General features: G+C 42.5%; 1 protein-coding gene across 1 annotated transcript in view; it reads right to left on the bottom strand.

Annotated features, from left to right (window-relative positions):
• The window catches only part of ntn1b (netrin 1b), a 44,316-nt gene that overhangs the window by 11,329 nt on the left and 12,514 nt on the right, over window positions 1-20,473 (bottom strand). The window contains exons 3-4 of the mRNA XM_047572367.1: window positions 4,897-5,085; window positions 409-558 (exon numbers count right to left, since the gene is read on the bottom strand). Coding sequence (XP_047428323.1) covers window positions 409-558; window positions 4,897-5,085 — 339 coding nt within the window. The remainder of the gene's footprint in view (window positions 1-408; window positions 559-4,896; window positions 5,086-20,473) is intronic.

Below are 20,473 nucleotides of genomic sequence, written 5' to 3'. Positions count from 1 at the left end.
ACAAACATGTTCTGTCCTTTTCAGATCATGTCCATGAGGTATTTAAGACAGACTTAGCTTCTTTTTCCCTCATAATATGTAGAAAGTATAGCATTTGTAACAGTGGAAACCTTCCACTGATTCCACCCATTTATTTGGAGCATCAAAAACCTTTGTCAGATTTTATTTCATGCTTTGTGACCACCAGAATTCAGAGAACATTGGTTACATCCGTAACTTTTGCTTCCCTGCCAGCTAAACAGGCTGGTTGCTCAGTTCCTGTCCTCATGTTTACTGCTCTCTTCTGCTTTGAAAACGGCCAAATCTGGATGAAATCAGATAATTCAATTGGAATCATCACAACTGAATAAAAAAATACATCTATGTGAATTATCCATAGAGTGGACAGGTGGAAAAAGTAGTCCTTACTGATGCAGGGCGCGATAGGAGAGCGGCTCTGCTGGTAACCCTTAGCACAGCGGTTGCAGGTGATCCCGGTCACGCCGTCCTTGCAGGGGCATTGCCCTGTTGTCTGGTTGCACGTCTTCCCTGCTGCTCCAACTGGATGGCAATCACAAGCTAGGAAGGAAAAGAAAAAAAAAAAAAAGTAAAAAAATTCACAGGAACATCAGATTGTGCAAGTGTAAAAAACAACTTGTGGTTAGAAAACTGAAAACCATCATAAACAAATGTGGCCTGTCCTCTGACAACACTACACATTCCATACGATAAAAACCTTCACACTTGTCTGAAATCATGCACTTTAGAGCACGCCGTGTTTCCCTTCCAGACCATCACAGATGGGGAACTGGGCCTTGCACCAGCAAAAAACCTCAATCAAATTACACTCCTTCCCTCCACCCATTCCGACCATAAGATTCTTCATTAGGTCTGCACTGGAAGGCTTACAGAAGAGTAAATAACGTGATTAATTACAGGATTTAACTTTTACCACAAAGTGTACGTACGGCGCAACATGCATGTGTGTGTTGCGGATGGGTTTTGTGTGCAGACTGTGTGCGCTCTTTAGATTGAGTTTCCAACGTAGGGCGTTTTGGCAAAGGGTTCCTCGCACATACCGCCTGAATAATGTTTTCTATTAACGGATGAGTGGAACGCACTTCAAAGTCTGTTTTAGCTGTTAGTTGGGAGAATCGTACGTTAAATGCGAGAAATTTGTCCTGTGTGAACGTGCCAAACGTTTACCATAAAGCTCGTGTTTGAAGTGGAAGCCCAGCGTCCCTATTAGTGCTGCATGCGTTACATGTACCAGCAGAGTCATTCGAAATTTGCTTGAAGTGGTTCGGTGGACGGCGGTGTTGCTTTTAGGTGAAATTTATGGAGCTTTATGAACATACTGAGATGCTTAAGAATTTTGTTTTTGTCACCATAAAAGCTTCTGCCAGATATATCTGTAGAAATGAAACCTAATGGTGACATTTTTAGGGATTCATTTCCTCCGAGAATTCATCGCCATGGGTATGTCCTGTGCATAAATATGATGGAGGGCTGTTTAATGGAAAATAAACACAATAAAATAATCATCACATGACGCAGCTTACGATAGAAAGTTAACAATAACACGGAGAGATGTTTTGTTTCAGTCTAAACATTTCAACCACCGCAGTTTTCTTTTACTACATGTAAGTATATATACATAATTTGAACTGTCCGCTTGAACATGTTTATACTACTGGGAATACTTCATCCAGAACAATACAGTTCAACACATAAAATACAAATCTATCCGTGAGAGAAGATTGATATCGCTGTCACATAAGCAAAACTGTTCCAGGAGCAATAAAGCCTCATTTAAAACCCCATTGACTTTTCTAATGATGCTAATTAAAATCTGGGCCTGGAACAAATCCTTTGTCAACAGGGATTTGCTTCATATATCTTGATAAGGCTTGTAATTTTAAAACATAACACTGTTGTTATAAATTTCAGAGTCTAAGCAGTCTTTAATGATCAAAATGTCCCTAGTTATAATATAGGTTAAACTACATCAGCCAGTGTACTATTAATATTAGCTTGCTCTGGTATGCTAGCCGGTTTTTAATACTGATAGCTAACAATAGCACAAATCCTGTAATGGAAGCTTCATTATCCGAAAAAAAGGTTACGAGTATAAACTATCTTGGCTGAAAGTAAACTCCTCAAACAGCTAGTATTTCTTGCTTGTATTTCTAGTACATACTTGTACTAGACTTGAGTTTGCAGCTAGCTGTACGCTAGCTGTTTCCCAGTGTTCCCCGTCTCTTTTTCAAGCTAAGCTAATTCACTGCTTGCTTTAGATAAATAAGAAAGACATTGGCTTTCTAAAAGTGAGCAGTTAGTTACCTTAGCTTAGCATACCGCTACTAGCCAAGTTGAACATGACACACAACCTGTTAGTGACTATGCTTTATGCTTTACAGCTTCAGCTTCAATAATTAAGGCTGAGCTGTTTCTAAAAGTGAGCAGCTAGTTGGGTTAGCTTAGCATATTGCTACTAGCCAAGTTAAAAATGACACACAAAATGTTAGCAACTATGTAATTCTTTACACTTGGCAGCTGCAGACGAGAAATACAATGATCAAAGCTAAGTTGTTTCTAAAAGCAAGTTGGGTTAGCATAGCATACTGCATACTCAGTGTTTGGAAGTGTTTCAGTAGCGATGCTATAGGTATAGCCCGCATTCAAAATGAAGCGGTGAATTCATGCACAGATTTCTCGGAGTTCAAGCAGTAACATCAGCCACAAGTTGTGAGAATGGCACCACTAGGCATCTGTCAGCGTCTACAAGCCGTCAAGGTTCATGGTTTGTTGAGCTCAGAAGCTCATAGCATCACGCAAAGGTTTAATGAAAGTTTCCTACGGCCACATTTGAAGCAGCAGTTGTCAGGTGGCTTGTAAGGAATGCGCTCTTTCTTTTTTCATAAAAGCATAGACAAGTAAACTGCCTATATTTCCGACCAGTGCGACCTTGAGTTCAACTCAGCTTCCCATATTTGAAACATCAATTAATTTCAACCAGCAGCGGAGGAGTAGGGTGGGGTGGGGGTGGTTGGTCTGTAGAACTGAATGGTTGCTGAGGATTTTAGGGAGTACGGTGCAGTGAACTGTGTACCAGTCTCACCTCCGTGGACGTCTATAGTGCCTAGTTAAAGGCTTACACTGCCAAACGTACGAGAGGATTGGAGAAAAAAGCAAACAGTTACGAGTGGGGTTGAGGTTCTCCAAGAGCCATGTTTACACTGCGCTTGATGAGGGGTGAAGTTGTTAATCTGGGAAATAAAGCATGAGGCATTCCACATTGCCACTGGAGACATAAGCACTGTATAGAGCAGAAGAGCCATTTTTTTCAATAAACCTCCGACTATTAAGCAAATACTTCAGAGGACATTTTGTTGAGATGTTGGGTGGTGCGTGGTGTGGGGAGGGGGCTAAGGAATGGGGAATGAAAGCAGACTTCCTCCTGGCTGTGTTGGCGCAGTGCAGTGTTTCCTGTCCAACAACAGCAAAGTGGGATGGTTGGCTGATTTGAACAATAAATATAGCAGTTTTTAACTGATGTCACATCACCATGTTTTTGTCACCAGAGGAGAAAGTCAGCAATCAGGCTGTTTGGGTTTTATCCCAGAGCAATGAGCAGCGCTTGAAGCATTCAGGTTACTGGAACAGCTGTTTGGAAAGGCTTTGGAGAGATGTATGAATGTTGCTACACCATTAGGGAAGTGAGAACCTCTGTCAAACTAACCTGGTCTTAGCTCCAACCCCCCGGAACTGAGCTACTGTCCAAATATAGCTTGTGAAAATGTTTAGGCTGGCAGAGTGAAACAGTGCTGCGAAGAACCATCCGTCAAGTTTTCAGCTTTAAGTGCAGATGATCTATCAAGCTCGTGTTCAGCAACAAACCGTAAATCAATCCTCTGTTTGAGAGCGAGATCGCCGGCTGCCTCTGATATAAAACACCTCGGGAAAACGCGTTCGTGGGCCTTAGCCTCCGTCTCACGTGAGTGGGAGATGTCAGAGCGGATTAAGAGAGGATGGCTGTCGTGGCATGAAGTAGGAAATATCATGTTGCTCTTCCTGTGTTTAAAAAGTCAGCAGTGTACCGGGGATAGGGGCGCTGGAGGATAGGCGTCCCCAAACCCTGTCACCAGCCAATCACAGCTCAGCAGTTGGATGTGGCTTTTACACCACAGTATCTGCATCTGCCCAAAGTCATTTATTTGTTTTAGTATGTGCTGAGAAACTGGAGTGGTAATGCACAACGGCAGCCATTTTTCGCTCCAGAAACATTCCTCAAACATCTGCCTATAAGAAAATCAATGTTTTTTTTGTACTGATTACCAGAACAAACACGTGGAAGACTCTTTTGCTGCACATACCTCGTGTACGAGCATGTACAACCTTAGGATTTTTTTTTTTTTAACCAGTGAGTAACTGAGTGGCAGCAGTTTGTTTGCCCAGGGGTCTGTCTTTACTCCCCAAGGTGCAACGAGACAGAAGGAGCTCGGCTTTTGCCTTAATCCTCTGCAGCTTTGTTTTCAAACCTGAAATAGGTGCTCACACCTGTGCAGGCACATGTGTACGTGCGTCGCAGGCATGAATAGAAGCGAGCAGCGATTAGCGAGTTGTTTCCACCGCTCTGTTCTGTGGATCAGTTCACACCTCTGTTATGTTTGCTATGTTTGTCTTGTCAGGGAGTCATAAGGAGGAGGCTCAACAAGGTTGCAAGTTTCACGGGTCGGTTCCCTGACACCAAGACAGTCGGGTCCTTTTCTCTAAACTTTTTCAAAGAATTCCTGTCATACCTGAGCAATACCCCGAGCGTGCTTATACAGTATCTTTTGTTGGACTTCCACCTGGAATTTTTGGTTTCATGATGTTGGAGGTTGAAACGCCCAGCCTCTCGTTTGATCCTGTTACCTTTGCAAGCCTTTCGGTGGGCGATGGACTTGGTCAGATCCCTGTAGTAGCCTTCCTTGCAGTAGTGACAGTGGCGTCCCGCTGTGTTGTGACGACAGTTGAGGCAAACCCCGCCGCTCCTTCGGCCCGACAGCTTGTACAGCTCCATGTTGAAACGACAGCGCCGGGCGTGCAGGTTGCAGTGGCAGGCTGGACAGAAAAAGAGAAAGGGAAGCGGTCAACACTCGTGCAAGATGTCCTGCCTTGACATTCCGCAGCTCCGCTATGTTTGCTATTCAGTTTAGTGATTTCCATTCAACCCTATAAGGGCCTGCTTTGTAAACACTTTCAGTTTGAACCAGTGCAGTGTCATCTAGCTACAACACATCTGACATCAAAGAACATGACACAGTAAATTTACAGACCATCTGATTTACCACGTTGGGGCAGAACCACATGAGATCCTGAGAAAATACCTTCACATCGCAAAGTTTTAATTTCCAAAGGAAGTACAACGGGTTATTGGAACAGACGCTGTGGCTTGGTCTGCTTTGGTTTAGCTCGAGCAATAATGAAACCTCTGAAAGGAAAGTCCTGGTCCGTGGCTCGCTGTCGCTTGGCCACCTGCTTTTGAATTTAACCTCTGAACCTTGGAAACGTCAGGCAGGAAAACTTTCTTCCGCTCTCCCACACATCTAAGAGACTCGTGTTCTGTTATGCTTAATGTTACCGCTGAGCTGCCCTGACCCGTTAATAATGATCCCAAAGTTCATATCTCTTTATGCGCTGGTGCATTAAATAAAGAGTAAACATTCGCTGTGTTGCTTTCTCAAGTTAGCAAGTTAGCTCCTGTGTGCTAGAACAACAGAGATACCAAGGCAGCTATGATAAACCGAGCACAAGCTGCCAAAAATACATCTCCATTAGCTTGTCAACCCCCCCCCCCCCCCCCCCTTCTGCCCCCCAGGATGAGTCATCACCACTTTTAAGCAGGAAATTACAAATTCTAAAATAATGATGAGAACACATATAAATCTACTTTTTTTTTTTTTGTCTTTTCTTGGCTGGAGTGTAGGTGACGTATAACTAAAGGCAATTCATTGAAAAAACTAAAATATCTACCGAGTTAGCTAAGCTGGGCAATGTTAGCTAGCTTCCATTAGCGGAGCAACAATGGAGAGAGTCTACATTTCATTGCTACATATCTGCCCTGATGAAAATCTACACCAACGATGAATAAATAAGCCACTGGCATTAGCATTGCCTCTACCTAGAAATGTAGAGAATTATGCATCAATAGATACGTATCAATAGGTAACCATAACAACTCCAAGGAGATCTGCTTGCAAACAGATTCTGTGATTGGGGTTTCTCAAATCATAATAATGACGTGGTCGCACAACAAGCAACAAAAGCTACAATTTGATCAGAGTTATCAACGACATTATCACTCAAGCGCTTGGTGGTGTCATCAGGGCTGCCATTGTTTCATTCTTATATGTATAAAAGTGATTCATATACTATATTGCGTTACTGAAGTTCGCCTTTCATGCCACACTTTTCCTTTTCATGTAGTTGAATCAAGTACATATTGTTCATGAGCAGCAGCCGCCGTTCCTCACATTTCGGTAATCTCTCCATCAGTGCACCCGTCTTGATGTTATTTCAGGGAGATGCGGGCGATAAGACTGTCACATATGCTCTGTGTTCACCAGCGGGCTGAATCACGTACAAAACTGACTCACACCTGCCATAAAAGACCGGAGCTGGCAGGTGGTTGGGATTCAGAAACACTCCTTCTGAATGGGGGGCCCAGACGCACACACACACACACAGTACAACACAGAGGTGTTTGGCAGCTGTCACGGGCTTATCTTCCACACTTCCCTACCCAAAGCTGATCCAACACGCACTACACCAAGCTTTGAAGAACTAACTCTCTCTACCACACACACACACACATGCTCCCTCCTCCCTTTCCCTCTTACTCTTTGCGGCTTTCTTATCCCAGATGTTATCTCCACTTAAGGGGAAGTGTGAGGGAAAATGCAACAGGGCTTTTTTTTTTTTCATGAATAGGAAATGGAATGCTTTTAGTTTTCCTAAGCCGATGCCGGTGGCGTACTTTCATCTTCCTTAAATATTCAGGCGGTCGTCAATTCATAGCGTGCAATTACGCCGTTAAAGACAATGAGCCTGCATTGTGATTTATTTATTTTTTCCTTTTCTTGTGTTTGATGCCAACTAGGACAAACAATGAAAACGAACTTCTTCTTCTTCTTTTGTATGTGTGTGTGAAAGCGTCATGAGATTAATGAGGGCTATCTCCGCAGCTGTCTCCAGGCCCTTCTAATGAGCGCTGTGCTATCTCATGCACACATCCTCACTCTGCTCACACAGTCCCAGCAGTGGTTGTCCCGCAGTGACAATAGCTGGAGAACCGATAAGGTGAGTCGGCCGCAGCAGGCTCCAAATGCCTTTTGCAAAAATATCTGTCACACGAAAAAACAATTCAGTACCTTTCTAGGAAAATCTCTGGCAAGTCGTACACACTAATACGACATAGATAGTTCTATTTTGGACCCTAGCCCTAGCCAAACCCCCTAACCCCCTAACCCCCTAACCCCAACCCTAACCCCTAACCCTAATCCCCTAACCCCCTAACCCCTAACCCCTAACTCTAACCCTAGCCCTAAACCTAGCTCTAGCCATAACCCTAGCCCTAGCCATAACACTTACCCTAACCCTAGCCCTAGCAATAACCCTAGCCCTAGCCATACCCCTAAGCCTAGCCCTAAACCTAACCCTAGCCATACCCCTAACCCTAGCCCTGGTCCTAGCCCTAACCCTAGCCATAACACTTACCCTAACCCTAGCCCTGGAACTAGCCCTAATAATGACCAAATAAGCAAAATAAAAGCCCCCAAAGAGCAAGAGTACCTCATGTAACCACCTCAATCAGAACAGACTGACCTGATCAGAAGGTTTTAAGCTATGTAAAAATCTGACCCACGATCAATCGCCGTTTATCATTGACGGAAATAAAGCCATTCTTTCTGCTCAGCGGCCTAGAGTCTCAAAACGTTGGTTCAACATGACCATAATCTTCTATTGAATGAATTGTCATCAGTAAAGATGGGAAATTTGGTTTCTCTAAGCCTGGGGTGTCTAAACCAAGGGCCACTCAGATGAGTATATTGCCTATTGCTGACTGTTGTGGCATTTTCCTATATATATTTTGCTTGCAGACTGTCTTTAACTTGACTTTGTGTTTCGTCTCATTCTGCACCAAAGCAGGTCTTACGTTTTATTTCATAATGTCGTCATAGTACACTATTTCATCGCAGCTTCTTTGCATATCAGTCAGACACACTTCCCCTCGTTTTCTGTGAAGAAATATTAGTTTCCCAATCATGTCTGAAATATTCCGTGCTCACTTTCTGTTTTGTGTTTTCTTTGGTTCTGAAATTTTCCATCACCTTTGTCACTAGTCTTATTTGATTAATCTTGCTTTGTGGAGACATTGAAAAGTATTGAAATATTCTGTCTTCATCTAAATACAAGAGTAAATACGTGTAAAGGGTGACAGTAAGTTGTCACTGTGTAGTATCATTTAGCCACTGTAAGGTAAATATGGTATTTTATTGGGGCTATGAGTGTGTATGACTTTTTAAAGGAGTGGTTGATGCGAAACAGCTGCTTGCTGTGATTGGACATCCAAAGTGGCAAGGTGTCTTTTCTGGGTCTGCTTTCATTTGGTTTCAAGGGCCCACTTAGAGCTATGCTATTCCAATCTATTTATGTTCAAGTGCCATCTATCAGGCTTAGCGAAGGAAGCGCTCTTGGCGGGCGTGCATACTGGATGAAAATTACGCATCCCACGGCTCGGCGGAGGCGGCTTTCTCGCTCCGCCGACAGGGGAGAGAACACTTCAGGAACAATCAAACGTCTGTGGCGTGATGATCTGTGATGAAAGTTGGTTGCGGATGGTTTTGAAGAACCCTACGCCACGGCAGCGGTGGGGATTTACCGAAGCCCTGTCGACAGGCGTCAGACGTTTAACTATACAGCATGTAAGGGCGACGGAGGGAGACTTGAGGCTCGGATATGTGGCTTGTAAAGAACGCGACGCTTCTTCAGAGGCGGAGAAGGACGAAATTGCGACACAATTGTTGTTTATCCGGTGCCAATTACTCGTCTCATCCCGGCCTGTGATCAGAGGAAATGGCAGGTTACTGAAGCCATATAGTCAGATAGTAGCTGTACATACAGATCGTAGCTGTACGTGCTGGGATTGTTTAAGTGTGTGCTCGATTCCAGTGGTTTTTCGCCGCACAGCTTATACAACGCTTGCATAACACCTGTGCTGTACATACCTGTACGTGGGTGTTTCAGAAGTCATTAATATCCATGAAGTACGTTCGTACTTTTTTCATTTTAGACTCCTCACTGTAAAACTACACTGACTGTTTTGGGATACACCCTGGAATCTACGCTGGCTTAAACTTTACAGCTTCCAAACCCCAAACTTACATTCATAAGTAAGATTTTTCCCATATTTGTCCCTGTGGTATCCTTTAAAAGTGACGCCCATTATTTCATCCGTTATGGCAGAACATAAAAGTTTTTTTTTTTATTTTTTTTTTTTACACTGGTTTTAAGTGTTGGATTAATATCACAATGGATTTCTGTAAGCATTACAGTTCCCTGGGAATTTTATCATAATTTTAAAACACGTGTATATCTGTTTTACAGCTACGGATATAGAGTTACATCACTTTTTAGGATTTTTTTTTCTTCTTTCTTTTCTAGCAGCTGTAAAACTGTAAAAAAAATTAATGTAAAAGCACATTAAAAATAAATAAAAAGCAGCTCTTTTTAAGTTTTACATTGTAATTTATGACGGTAAAGTATTACCCTCAGCACCAGCCTTGGAAAGAGATTTTATGTTTTCTAGATTGACTGTTTTATTATTTTTATTTTGAATAAAATGTCTAAGAAACACCTTAGGGGATTTTTTAAAAAAGTTCTCATAAACTTGGACTTCAAGAAGAACTGATTTGAATTCGGGGGTTCAGAGGGTCAGAAGTCAAATGTCAGCGTGACTTCACGGGTTTTTTGTCCATAAAAATATTTATCAGAACATATAACATACACAGATCCGCCACAACATTAAGACCACTGACAGGAGAAGTAAATAACATGTTGTGACAGCTCAGTGTTCTGCTGGGAAACTTTTGGACCTGGCGTTCATCCCGAGCAGGATGCAGCCTGACACAGACACAAAAACAGTTTAGGGACATTAGGACTATGAGAGAATTATAGTCACTTTTGAGCTGTAATCTAAAGTCTTACCAAAAATGACAACTGGAATGGAGCTTTGACTGATGATGCCGTCCCGCTAATGGGGCAACCAATGGACTACGCTTCATCGCCTGGAAGCAGTTACTCTGTAGCATCATAAAAACATCACTGGTGCGTAAAAAAAGATGTCGGAAATATATAGTTTTTATACCGGAAAGATTGAGACAAATCATTTCTACTTTAAAGGTTAATAATAAACCATTGTAATAAATTTAAGTTCGTGACAGTCATGGCTCTAAAATGGTGCTCCAAGTCCAATCTTTATTGAAGCCAAAGGAAGCTTTTTTTTTGCCACAAGAATCCTTGTACTTCCTTTGATAGTTACGAAAGTTTGACTCCAACTACACAGAAACCAAGGGGCTGGGATCCGTCACCTTCAGCTGCCCCCAGGCCTACTTCCACCAGACGCAAGCATCCCACTATAAATATTTCGATCACACATCACTGCAGCAGCTGTGATTTTGATGAGGGCGGACGCAACAACAAAGGACTTCGGCAACAGCGTCTCCAGATGATGAATCCTTTTTTACTAGTTTCCAGACTGCTTTTGATGATTTCTTTTTTTTTTTTTTTTTTTCTCGGGGAGGAAAAAAATAAAAATGTAAACAATAAAAGACGAACAACTGGAGCTCGGACGAGGAGATTGCTATCTCGCACAGCATGGATGAGGTTTAGCGATGGCACGAACGAGACAAACAACTGAACCGGAACACGAGGAGTTCGCACATGTGACATGGTTTTAATGAGGCGCATATTAGAGGTCGGAGGATGTTTGAAAAACCGGTGAACTTTTCTGCCCTCTCGCTTTGTGTTAACAGGGCGGATGTCCGAGCTTCGTGACATTTCTATCACCTTCTCAAGATTTCTTCAGTGTGTGTGCGAAGATAAACCAAAAGCACAGCCCTCTCGGTGGTGTGATGCTGACTCGGTTTCATCTCTTAGCCAAACTTGTCCAGAGCTTCACAGTTAAAGTTACTTATTGTGAGGACAAGAGGAAAAACAACACGCACTCATCTCCAGTATACAGAATTTACTGCGAGGCATGAAAGGTCCACAAATGAGTTGCAGATTTAGTTCCTTTAAAAACGCTTAATTTGACAGGAACTTTGGGTCTTAAGTAGATTAGTCTCTGATGACGCCTCTAATAAAAACACAGTAGAAAGTAATGCTTTGCAACAATGAAATCTGTATTCTTCACTTTAGCACATAGGCTGAGAATAGACAGCTCATGAGCTACATACTGTGAGCTCCAGATATGTATAGACTGTATAAAACAGGCTGCAACTCAGCACCACCAATAGCATTAGCAATAGTACTGCACAGCTGCAAGATGGGAAAGATACCCTCTATACTGTCAAATAGTTGATGTGCAGCCTCCTTCTCTCTGTTATCATAGGGCATTTGGTGAAGTTGTTATTTGACTACTGTCGAGAGTTCCTCTGCTAGCATTAGCGGATATCTTTTCAGATGCGTTGCAGTGGTACTTCAGTTGTATTTCAGGACTGACGTGTCACGGTTGTATGAGCTCCTCCTCCTTGTCGGAGGCGTTGTTGTTACGTGATCAGCGACTTCTCGATATGATGCTTAAAGCGCATGTGTCTCCATCAAGCAGAAACTTTTATGGATTAGAAAACGAAGCCAATACGGAAACACCACAGCTGCAGTTCCTCAAATGGCCACTAGGGGCTGGCTCATGACGCAAGACCAGGCAGAACCAGGAAGAGAGAGTAGTTTGGAGGAATTTTTTGGTAAAAACGAGGTTAAGATCTTCCAGACAAAGGCACAACTTCCCAGTGTTCACTTTGAATTCGAGTTTGAGTGACAGGTGGGTGTCTTCACAGTTTGTTAGTCATCTTCCTCTGCTCCACTCACAAGTTTGTTGGGAGTCAGGCACAAGCAAAGATGACGACGGCCACAGACACAGACACCACAATGAGCGTTAAAAGTTGCCCAACAGCAGTCCCGGTGGGTTTGCCCATGTTTACATGTTTTTCCTCATCTCTAGTGTTAGCTTGTTTCTCTTCGACGGCTCCAGTTGTGGTGTCTGCAAATGACCAGATGGTTCAAAGTACAGTCAAAACAACCACTGAAGATATGTTGATTGAAATCTCAGGGTACCACATTTATTTTGTCTCCCAAGTTCCACCAGATTGCCCACCCAGACTGCTTCTCACCCACTCAGGTTGATTGGGTATCAGTGTTGTCAGCTGTGCTTTGCTGCTACAGGACCAAATGTGAAAACCACCAAGTGTGGTTGCCAGATTTGTTTAGGAAGTCCAAACTTGGGCTCAGAATGTGAAAGCTTCTTCACACGCATTAGTTTGGCTTTGTGACTTTTTTTTTTTTTTTTTTTTTTTTTGCACCATTGCACAGATGCAGCAAGCGCTAACCCCCAAACCTCAGAAACCATTCAGACGGAGCTCAGAAGCTAACACAGCAGTTCAGCTGCACCACCTGGCTGCATGAGGACAGATGCTATCAGTCTAATGATGCCATCATGGCCAATTTGCCTGTAACACCTCTATTCCCCATGGGGAGTTGTGTCTTCTCTGCTACCATAACAGCGCACCCAGCAACGTAATAACCCATCACTCAGCTCACCTTTCACCCCTGATGAGCTGGCGGACCACACGAGAGTGCACTTCGTGCCCCGAGGCCTGATTAGACATGAAAAGGTATAAGCTGAGCTAATGAATTGGGCTGTTCCTCGTGATGAAAGGGCCACATCTGCTTCGTCCGGGCCCGAGCTTGTTCCCGTGTCTATGTTTAAAATCTGCTGCACTCCGTAGTGCGGCCATAAGCTGATGTTATCATCGCTGTAGCCATGTGTGATGCTAGAAGGCAGAGGCCGGAGTAGAAACATGAAAGAAACAAGAAAACTGTAGCAACGTTTAACTGGGTTCTGTAACCTTTAAAAATCAGTTCCACTGCTTATTTGACTGCATTACCCGAAGGGGGGTGGTTATTAATTCATGATAATATTACATTTAAACCCTTTTTATTTGTTATCTCATATCTTTATACGGTTTGATACTGTTAAAATGGTCTGATATGATATAGATGTGTTTGCATTGTTCCAAAACATCAATTTAATTCTTTTAGTGATGTCTGCTCGCTATGGAAACATTAGGAGGATTTTGCTCGTAGTGTTTTACCCCCCAGCTTTGCTGAAAATGCTCAGTTCATTATATAAAAGAGGATAATAAAGATGGAGACATGTTTAAAGCGTTGCTGCCGACATGCGTCCTGACTGCGGGGGGGGTCGCAAAATCTTTGGTTGATTAGACATTTTATATTTGTTTTTTATTTTTTCCATCACATATTTAAATTTCTATGCATCATATTTTAGTAAAGGGGTAAATGGAGGCAGAAGACGCCATTTTTCAGTCACTCATTCACCGATACATAAGCACCGTTTCACGCAGAGCGCCACATTAGAGCTGTCAATCAAAGCTTCCTGTACACAATAGGCCCCGCCCCTATCGCTGCTGAGCCAATCACGAGGCCGCATATTACACACTGACTCTGTCAGGTTCCCCGCTATTGGCCGAGAGCTTATTCAGTCACCAAGTAAAATCCAGAAGCCCTCTACAATATTAGCAGAAAAGAAGCTAACAGCGTAGCTTGCTCCCATCAGCCAACTACTGAGGCCAAAATGTTTTATTTTCTTTGTCTTTTAATTTTCATATTGCCTGAAAAACAACCTAAGGTTTAAAGGCAAACAAAAGGTGGATGTTCAAGCTTTGTGACATTTCTCATCATTTCTTCATTGTTTGTCCAGAACAGACTGTGTGCGACAGACTGCAAAGACTGTGCAGGTTTCCAACCAACAACAAATAAAAAAACACGAATCCAAAGCACGGCCCTCAGTGTTGTGAAGCTGACTCGGTTCATCTTTTACTCAATAAAAGTCCAAACCTCCACAGTTAAAGTTGTTGTGAGGACGAGAGGAAATAAAGGACATGCAGAATATATACAGAGTTTACTGCGAGGCATGAAAGGTCCACAAATGAGTTGCAGATGAAGGTCGCTGTTGCGTGAAGACGCAGTTCCTTTATATCATTTAACATTTTATTTTATTCTTGTTTTTTTTAACGTAGACAGAAGCCAAAAAAAGCAAAAAACACTTAATTGCACGAGCTCAGGGTTCGTAAGTAGACGGTTGCACGACTTCTCCAGAGACGTCACTAATAAAAAAATAAATAAAAAAAATGGGGGAAACCTCTGAACAACCTTAAGCTGTTATGTTGGGTCACATCAATAAATACTGCGTCCTTCAGCTCCGAGGGAACTTCTGCAGGTATTTAAGGTCGAACCTCTGACCTCCCTGGAATTTTCTCTGTGGGAATCATCCAGATCGTGGTAGAAAACTTTAATGTTGCTATACACGTTTCCCAGCCCATGTGGCTATTATTTAAGGCTGTCAGGTCTAGTAGCAGAGTCTCCTGGAAATTACTGGCTGCAAAAAAAAAAAAAAAAAGAAAGAAAAGTACGCGTACATGTCCTTTCCACCTGACACTTACTTTCCCCTCTCAGTGTGGGAGCGACTCTCTCCCCTCGGGTTTTTGCGGGCCCCGTCTCGGCGTGCAGCGCGCGCTGATGTCATGGGAGGCGTTCCCCTTCCTTTTACGAGCGCAGCCCTGTGATCTCTGGTGGAGATCAATTAGTTGAGCAATCAGCCCGCCCCGCGCTTTTGTGTGAGTAACTGCTCGTAAACCGTCCGGTTGCCTGGCGAACGGGGAATGCACTGCCCTCAACATAAACAGCCACCCAAAGACAGCCCGGGCACAGTTTCACTCCAGGCTCCCTTCTTAGCGCAGCCTGAGTCATTAGGTAATGCGAAGTGACATCAGCTCACGCTATGTGCCATTAGCAAGTGCAATTTAAGATTAGCTGGTAATAATTTGTGAGGGTCAAGTAACGACCTGTTGGAGGTGACTCCGACGAGAACAGTAGTTCTCTCTGGAAACTTTACGCTGGCTGTAATGTACTCCATATAGTGCGCCTTCAGCGCCGCGCATGTGTAAAACATTTCCATTCTCCGCGCAATGTGTGAATCCTGTCCAATCCGAACCGTGATCCAACAAAATAAAAGACCTGACATCATGTAGCTGCCACATTTGTAATTGTGCAATCAGTAATAACCGAAGTTATTCACTCCCCTTTTCTAAACAGACACTGCGAGTCGGTGCCAACGATAACATACCCTCTCTTATGAATAATAATGCGCGATGGCCAGCGTATCTCAGCCCCATTTATCCTCTTGTTGCAGGTTTGGGAGGGATCCAGGAAAGGCGGGAGGAGGGCGTACCGCCGGTCCAGTTCGCTGGAACGTACGCCGCCGTGTAATTGCACCAATCTCTCCTGGGATCTTTGTTGCGTGTCTCACTTTTGTCCTTGCCTTTTGATACTGTAAACTTGCTAATTAAAGCGGCAACATCGTGGACAAAACGGGACAAAGACACGGGGGGAGGGAAAAAAAAAAGGAGGGCATGCACTTTGACCGTTTTATTTAGCTTTTCCTCCGACGTCCAGACCTGTTCTCGGGTCCTCTCTATCACCTGATCCTCCCACCGTCGTCCGAGGTCATGCTTTTAAATTTAGCACACGGACAAATCTGGAGCTGAGTTACTGTATGAAAGGTTTGCTTCCTGGCGGATGGCAGGAGGAAACAAGAGCAGACTTAAAACGACCAATTAAAGCATAAATCTGGAGAATACGTCCTTTTTTCACGAAATGCAGCAGCTATTAAACATTCCTCCTGTGACTGGTGTTTATATATCCTCTGGAGTAATAATCCCATAAAAGCTTATTAGTTTCCGATACTTCTGTGTGTTTCTGTTAGTCGCTGTGTACGTTTTCATTTATGAACCTGTGTGCTTCTACATCATAGGTGTGGAAACAGGCAGAGAGGAGGTGCTGCTCCTTTCCTTCCTCAGTTTATTGTAGAGGTGATGGAAAGGTCCTCGGTCATTAAGCTCGATAAGCAAATTCTGAAGCCGCCTTTCTGTTTCTAAAGGAAACTCTTACAATATGTGTTTAATGTTGTACAGCTGAGGTTTAATCTTTCCTTTTCAAAGAGGCTCTAAAAATATATTTTAACAGTTTATACATTACTTTTAGCTAATTACAGGCCCTATAGACGTCATTGTGATGTCACAACATTAGCTGGAGGCAAAACAGAGCGAAGCTTGAGGTGAACACTGTCACTGTTGTTGTATTTTCCGGGGCCAAAACCAAAAAGCAAACAACTGGATGTAAGATTAATATCTAATATATAATCATTTTCAGCCTGGACAACATTAAGCGTCAGACTAAATTCTGACTGAAATAACGTTAAGTTAATCATTATTTGGAGGATTCTTGATACATGTTAATGCTAATGTTAATCGGGAGCTAACAAAACATTAGTTGTATGTTTCAGGGGTGTCCAAGCAGAAGTTGCATTTACTACGTTCCTTACTTCTCGCAATATTTTTGCAGGAGAGGCTTCTCTTGATAAAGACAGACCAGACTTTGTCCCCTCTGTGTCCTCCTCTGGTCAAATGGTCCATTCAGTGTGTGAGTGAAAGATGAATATAGTCCCATCAGTCAGAGTCAACTTTTTAAAATAACACTCATGGTCTCGGGGCGTAAGTGTATTAGTAAATTCTGTAAAATATCTTGCCAAATCTTTCTGTTGAAGTATGCTAATTATGCCATTTACAGCTACTCTTTTGCCTCCAGTTAAGCCCCGCCCCTCAAAATACATCACACTGTTTACAAACTGTGAAGGGGTCTATAGCTTTAAGCTAATTTTTTCCTGTTTAGCTAACTCTATTGCCAACTATTTTGACAATTTATTGCAAATGAGCTAGCCTGTACCGTTACATTAAGCTAACTTCTAGCTAACTCTTTTGACAGCTGACATTCAAGCTAGCAATTTAAACCTTTTATCCATACATTTTGCTAACCAACTGTTTTGGCAATTTATGGTATACTAGCTATTTCAATGTTCTATCCTTTACTTTTTGCCAAATTCTTTTAGCGTTTACACAAATTTAAGCTAACTATTTAGAACTGTAAGTGATTCATTTTAGCTATTTGTCATTGTTCCGTATTAAGACTTCCTGCGAACATATTTTGAGTTTCCTGTTTTATTTTGTAAAGTTCTTCCTTGGTTTCCTGTCAAAAGTTACTCCCTGTGTTTCCCCCTTTTGATTGTTTCATTAGTTTCACCTGTGTCTCGTCATCCCTCTGCCCACTTGTGTTTATAGCCCTGTGTTTCCCTTTGTTCTCGTCTGTTATCCTTCAGCGTTCATGGCGCCTCGTGGTTTTGCTCTTCATGTTTGGATTTAACTGCCATCTCTGCAGTGCCTTCTCTTTTTTTGTTTTCATTAAATACATTTTGTTGCCAGCTCCTGCCTCAGCTCCCTGTGTCCTGTACTGGGTACACCTCAGCACCCGCAAACCATGACACTGTTTTGACAACTGACTGAAACCGTTTAAGCAAACAATTTAAACCATTTAGCCATAATTTTTCCTAACCAACTATTTTGGCAATTTTAGGTAAACTAACAATTTATCCATTTAGTTAACTGTTTAGACAATTTACACACATTTGGCACACATCTGGTAAAATATTCAAGCTAACAGTTCAAGCACTATCCATAGGTATCCATAAGTATTTCCACTTTTTAGCTAAAATTTGACAGTTTACACTGATTTTAAGCTAACAATTTAAACTGTTTGTCCATATTCTTTGCTTGCCAACAACAATTATCCAATACTTTTATCTAACTAGTTTGACTTTTTCCCAGAACAATTCAAATTAAGGAAATATCAAATATTTTAGCCATACATTTAGCATGTAGCATTAACGGTTTACCCATATTTTAAGCCAACAGTTCACGTTATTCACTATATTTAGCAAACTATTTTGATAAACCATTACATGTCATCTATTTCTTTTTATCACAGATATTTATCCAATGCTTTCACATTTTATTTCTGATATTTATGTTGCTAACAACACTGTATTATGTCATATACAGATACAGATACGTGTAATTTTAAGCTGCACAATTACTCAGAGGAGTACAGGTGGGTTGGAGTTAGTGTTTTAAAGCGCCTTCTCAATACACAATGCTCCACGCACCTACCTTTATTTACATTTTTCAAACTTGTGAGTATTGAGTTCACTCATTTTCATTGTTGTAAAAATATTTGCGGTCAAGCCTGAGATTTGTGTAGTCCCCATGGCACCATATTATTTGTGTAACTCTTTCTACCTATTGTCCGGATCCCTGCATATTTCTGACTGTCTTTTCAAGTAATTTTGGTAAATTGAAAGTTTCAGTCTAAGTGTTGATACGTTTGGTAGACATCTGAAAATCACCCACTTATCCTAAGTGTAATCAGTAACCTGAGGCCAGCGCGAATAGTTTTCTCCAGGCGGCAGCTTGTATTTACAGTAAACCTTACATCGCATGAATGCAGCCTAATTGAGCTTGCGGTCAAAAGGGACATTTTCTAGACTAAACCTGTCCTAAGCATCTAAACGTAGCCAGGTTGCTGCAGGACTCTGGCGCTTGGCTGACGTCCAAATCCTCCCCACAGAGCTGGGAGGTTATTTTAACACTCCGGCACGCGGCTGCTCCACCGTTTTCTTCCCTGCAGAGGGAATAAGGGAGGCAGGAAGCCGCTGGGCTCTAAATCAGAAAGCTGAGGTGACAATCCATCCTTCTTGTGGCATGTTTATTGTGCTTTTCCCCACTTTTCTCCAAAGACCTATTTATAACCGGCCGCATTCCCATCTCAAAAAATATGTCTCCTGTGTGTTTTTTAGATCGCATCAACACATTTAACTCTTTGTCAGCCATTAAAAAATAAATTTGAAAGCAGCTTTTTAACTCAGTTTAGTTCACAACCAAGCCAGAGCAGGGGTTTAATTCATAGTATGAGTTAATGAAGGAAATCCGAGCACCAGCAGCTCAGCTTGTGCCCCGCTGTCACGTTTTTCTGCAGATAGGAAGGAAAACGTCAGGAAATTAATGGTTAAAACTTTGTTTTTATGGAAACATTGAGAAGCAATTGTCGAGGTTTTGTTACTACTGTGTTCATGTTGGATCCAAAGTTTGTTCTGGTTGCTAGGTGGCTCCCAGGACTTGGTATTGAGCTGAAGAGGAAAAGGTTTGGTTTCTTCCTGAAGTACAACCAACACCGGGCAGGAACTCAGTCATAAAGTGCTTGCTTAAGTAATGTGTAAAACAAACAGTGCTACGAGCGTCAGATTAATCTGAGGAATCCAGCATGAGTCTGGCTATGCCAAACTTTAATTAAGTCTTTACAACATGCACAGTATCAGCCTTATCTATGCACCGTTCAAAAGGAGCATTCAACTTATTTTACAAGCACAGGGGTTCACAGAAAACAACGCTGTGTGTAATCAAGAGTCGCTGTTTGCCTGCATTACACGCTATGCAGAATGAACATTGAAGCCAAGGAAACCTTCTTGTTATTTACCCAGGGTGAAACAAGCAGGACATAATAATATTGCTAGTGTGTCGTTGATGCTAATTAGCCCTGAGCTGTTAGCGGGGATAACGAATGGTGAGGACGTGTGGCAAGATTACAGCTAACGCTAACTCGTCAGATTGAAGGACGCCATAGAGTTTGACATCCAGCAGACACTGCTGCTGGATAGATGTCTTGGCCGTAGAACCAAACTTCGCCCAAAAACAAATTCCAGACCTGGTGGACCTCGTCACGCCCACAGAGTCGGCCATCAGGAGAAAAAATCTGACGAACAGAGGGACGGGCCCACCATGCGGAAAAGGAAGGCAGCGGTGTCTCTACAAAGAGACGGAAGATTTAAAGCGGTTCTTAAAACAACATATTATCAAAGAGATTTTCATTTTCAAGTTTGTATTACTCAGATCCAGACATGAGCAGTCGCAGTGAGCTGTTAGATGAAGTACTGCAGGGCGCAACGTAATTCAACTACTAGCACCAGTTATGTGTTTAACTGCACTCTAAACAGATTCACCATCGATGTGCAAGGAAACGTGCATAATACGACCTTTTAAATTTGCTTAATTAACCTCTGTTTAGTGAGTTTCATTATTTTGTGTTTCTCGTTTTGTTTTTTTTTTTGCACATCCCGGTGTAATCTAACATCGCCTTCACTGTGCTGAGGTCATCCTTTTTCCCAGCTGCCCGCCTAAGTGGGAACCAGATACGCCGCCGCCGCCGC

Source organism: Mugil cephalus, chromosome 20 (assembly GCF_022458985.1).
Source record: "Mugil cephalus isolate CIBA_MC_2020 chromosome 20, CIBA_Mcephalus_1.1, whole genome shotgun sequence".
Classification (NCBI taxonomy): Eukaryota; Metazoa; Chordata; class Actinopteri; order Mugiliformes; family Mugilidae; genus Mugil; species Mugil cephalus.
Note: the sequence above shows the minus strand (reverse complement) of the source record. Positions and strands in the feature narration are given on the sequence as shown.